Source organism: Chiloscyllium plagiosum, unplaced genomic scaffold (genome assembly GCF_037043375.1).
Source record: "Chiloscyllium plagiosum isolate Xiang-an unplaced genomic scaffold, Cpla_swu_hap1 HiC_scaffold_35, whole genome shotgun sequence".
NCBI lineage: Eukaryota > Metazoa > Chordata > Chondrichthyes > Orectolobiformes > Hemiscylliidae > Chiloscyllium > Chiloscyllium plagiosum.
In genome coordinates, this window is record NW_028270173.1 from 38,804,322 (window position 1) to 38,806,821 (window position 2,500).

The following is a 2,500-nucleotide window of genomic DNA, read 5'->3' on the forward strand; positions in this document are numbered from 1 at the left end:
TGGACACACACACACAGAGATGGACACACACACACACACAGATGGACACACACACACACACAGATGGACACACACACACACACAGATGGACACACACACACAGATGGACACACACACACAGATGGACACACACACACACACAGATGGACACACACACACACACAGATGGACACACACAGATGGACACACACACAGATGGACACACACACAGATGGACACACACACAGATGGACACACACAGAGATGGACACACACAGAGATGGACACACACAGAGATGGACACACACACACACAGATGGACACACACACACACACACACACACACACACACAGATGGACACACACACACACACACACACAGATGGACACACACACACACACACACACACACAGATGGACACACACACACACACACACACAGATGGACACACACACACACACACACACACACAGATGGACACACACACACAGAGATGGACACACACACACACACAGATGGACACACACACACACACAGATGGACACACACACACACACAGATGGACACACACACACACACAGATGGACACACACACACAGATGGACACACACACACAGATGGACACACACACAAAGATGGACACACACACACAGATGGACACACACACACAGATGGACACACACACACAGATGGGCACACACACACAGATGGGCACACACACACAGATGGACACACACACACAGATGGACACACACACACAGATGGACACACACACACACACAGAGATGGGCACACACACAGATGGGCACGCACACACAGAGATGGACACACAGAGATGGACACACAGAGATGGACACACAGAGATGGGCACACAGAGATGGGCACACACACACAGATGGACACACACAGAGATGGACACACACAGAGATGGACACACACAGAGATGGACACACACAGAGATGGACACACACAGAGATGGACACACACACACACACACACAGATGGACACACACACACACACACACAGATGGACACACACACACAGAGATACACACACACACAGAGATGGACACACACAGAGATGGACACACACAGAGATGGACACACACAGAGATGGACACACACACACAGAGATGGACACACACACACACAGAGATGGACACACACACACAGAGATGGACACACACACACAGAGATGGACAAACACAGATGGACACACACACACAGATGGGCACACACACAGATGGGCACACACACAGATGGGCACACACACACAGATGGACACACACACACAGATGGACACACACACACAGATGGACACACACACACACACAGAGATGGGCACACACACAGATGGGCACGCACACACAGATGGGCACACACACACAGATGGACACACACACACAGATGGACACACACACACAGATGGACACACACACACAGATGGACACACACACACAGATGGACACACACACACACACACAGAGATGGACGCACACACAGAGATGGGCACACAGAGATGGGCACACAGAGATGGGCACAGAGATGGGCACACAGAGATGGGCACACAGAGATGGACACACAGAGATGGGCACACAGAGATGGGCACACAGAGATGGGCACACAGAGATGGGCACACAGAGATGGGCACACAGAGATGGGCACACAGAGATGGGCACACAGAGATGGGCACACAGAGATGGGCACACAGAGATGGGCACACAGAGATGGGCACACAGAGATGGACACACAGAGATGGACACACAGATGTACACACAGAGATGGACACACACAGAGATGGACACACACAGAGATGGACACACACAGAGATGGACACACACAGAGATGGACACACACACACACACACACAGATGGACACACACACACACAGAGATACACACACACACAGATGGACACACACAGAGATGGACACACACACACAGAGATGGACACACACACACACAGAGATGGACACACACACACACAGAGATGGACACACACACACAGAGATGGACACACACACACAGAGATGGACACACACACACAGAGATGGACACACACACACACACACACACACACACACAGAGATGGACACACACACACACACACACACACACACACACACACACACACACACACACACACACAGATGGACACACACACACACACACACACAGAGATGGACACACACACACACACACACACAGAGATGGACGGACACACACACAGAGATGGACGGACACACACACAGAGATGGACGGACACACACACACACACACAGAGATGGACACACACACACACACACACACAGAGATGGACACACACACACACACACACAGATGGACACACACACACAGAGATGGACACACACACACAGACAGAGATGGACACACACAGATAGACACACACACAGATAGAGATGGACACACACACACAGAGATGGACACACACACACAGAGATGGACACACACACACACACACACACAGATGGACACACACACACACACAGAGATGGACACA

The 2,500-nt window shown here is 51.1% G+C and overlaps 1 protein-coding gene across 1 annotated transcript in view; it reads right to left on the reverse strand.

The window, feature by feature from the left end:
• The window catches only part of LOC148140675 (uncharacterized), a gene marked incomplete at its 5' end in the record, with an annotated part of 34,540 nt that overhangs the window by 15,887 nt on the left and 16,153 nt on the right, over nucleotides 1–2,500 (reverse strand). The window contains 2 exons of the mRNA XM_087978989.1: nucleotides 1–87; nucleotides 282–489. The exon at nucleotides 1–87 is cut by the window's left edge and continues 180 nt beyond it. Coding sequence (XP_087835115.1) covers nucleotides 1–87; nucleotides 282–489 — 295 coding nt within the window. The remainder of the gene's footprint in view (nucleotides 88–281; nucleotides 490–2,500) is intronic.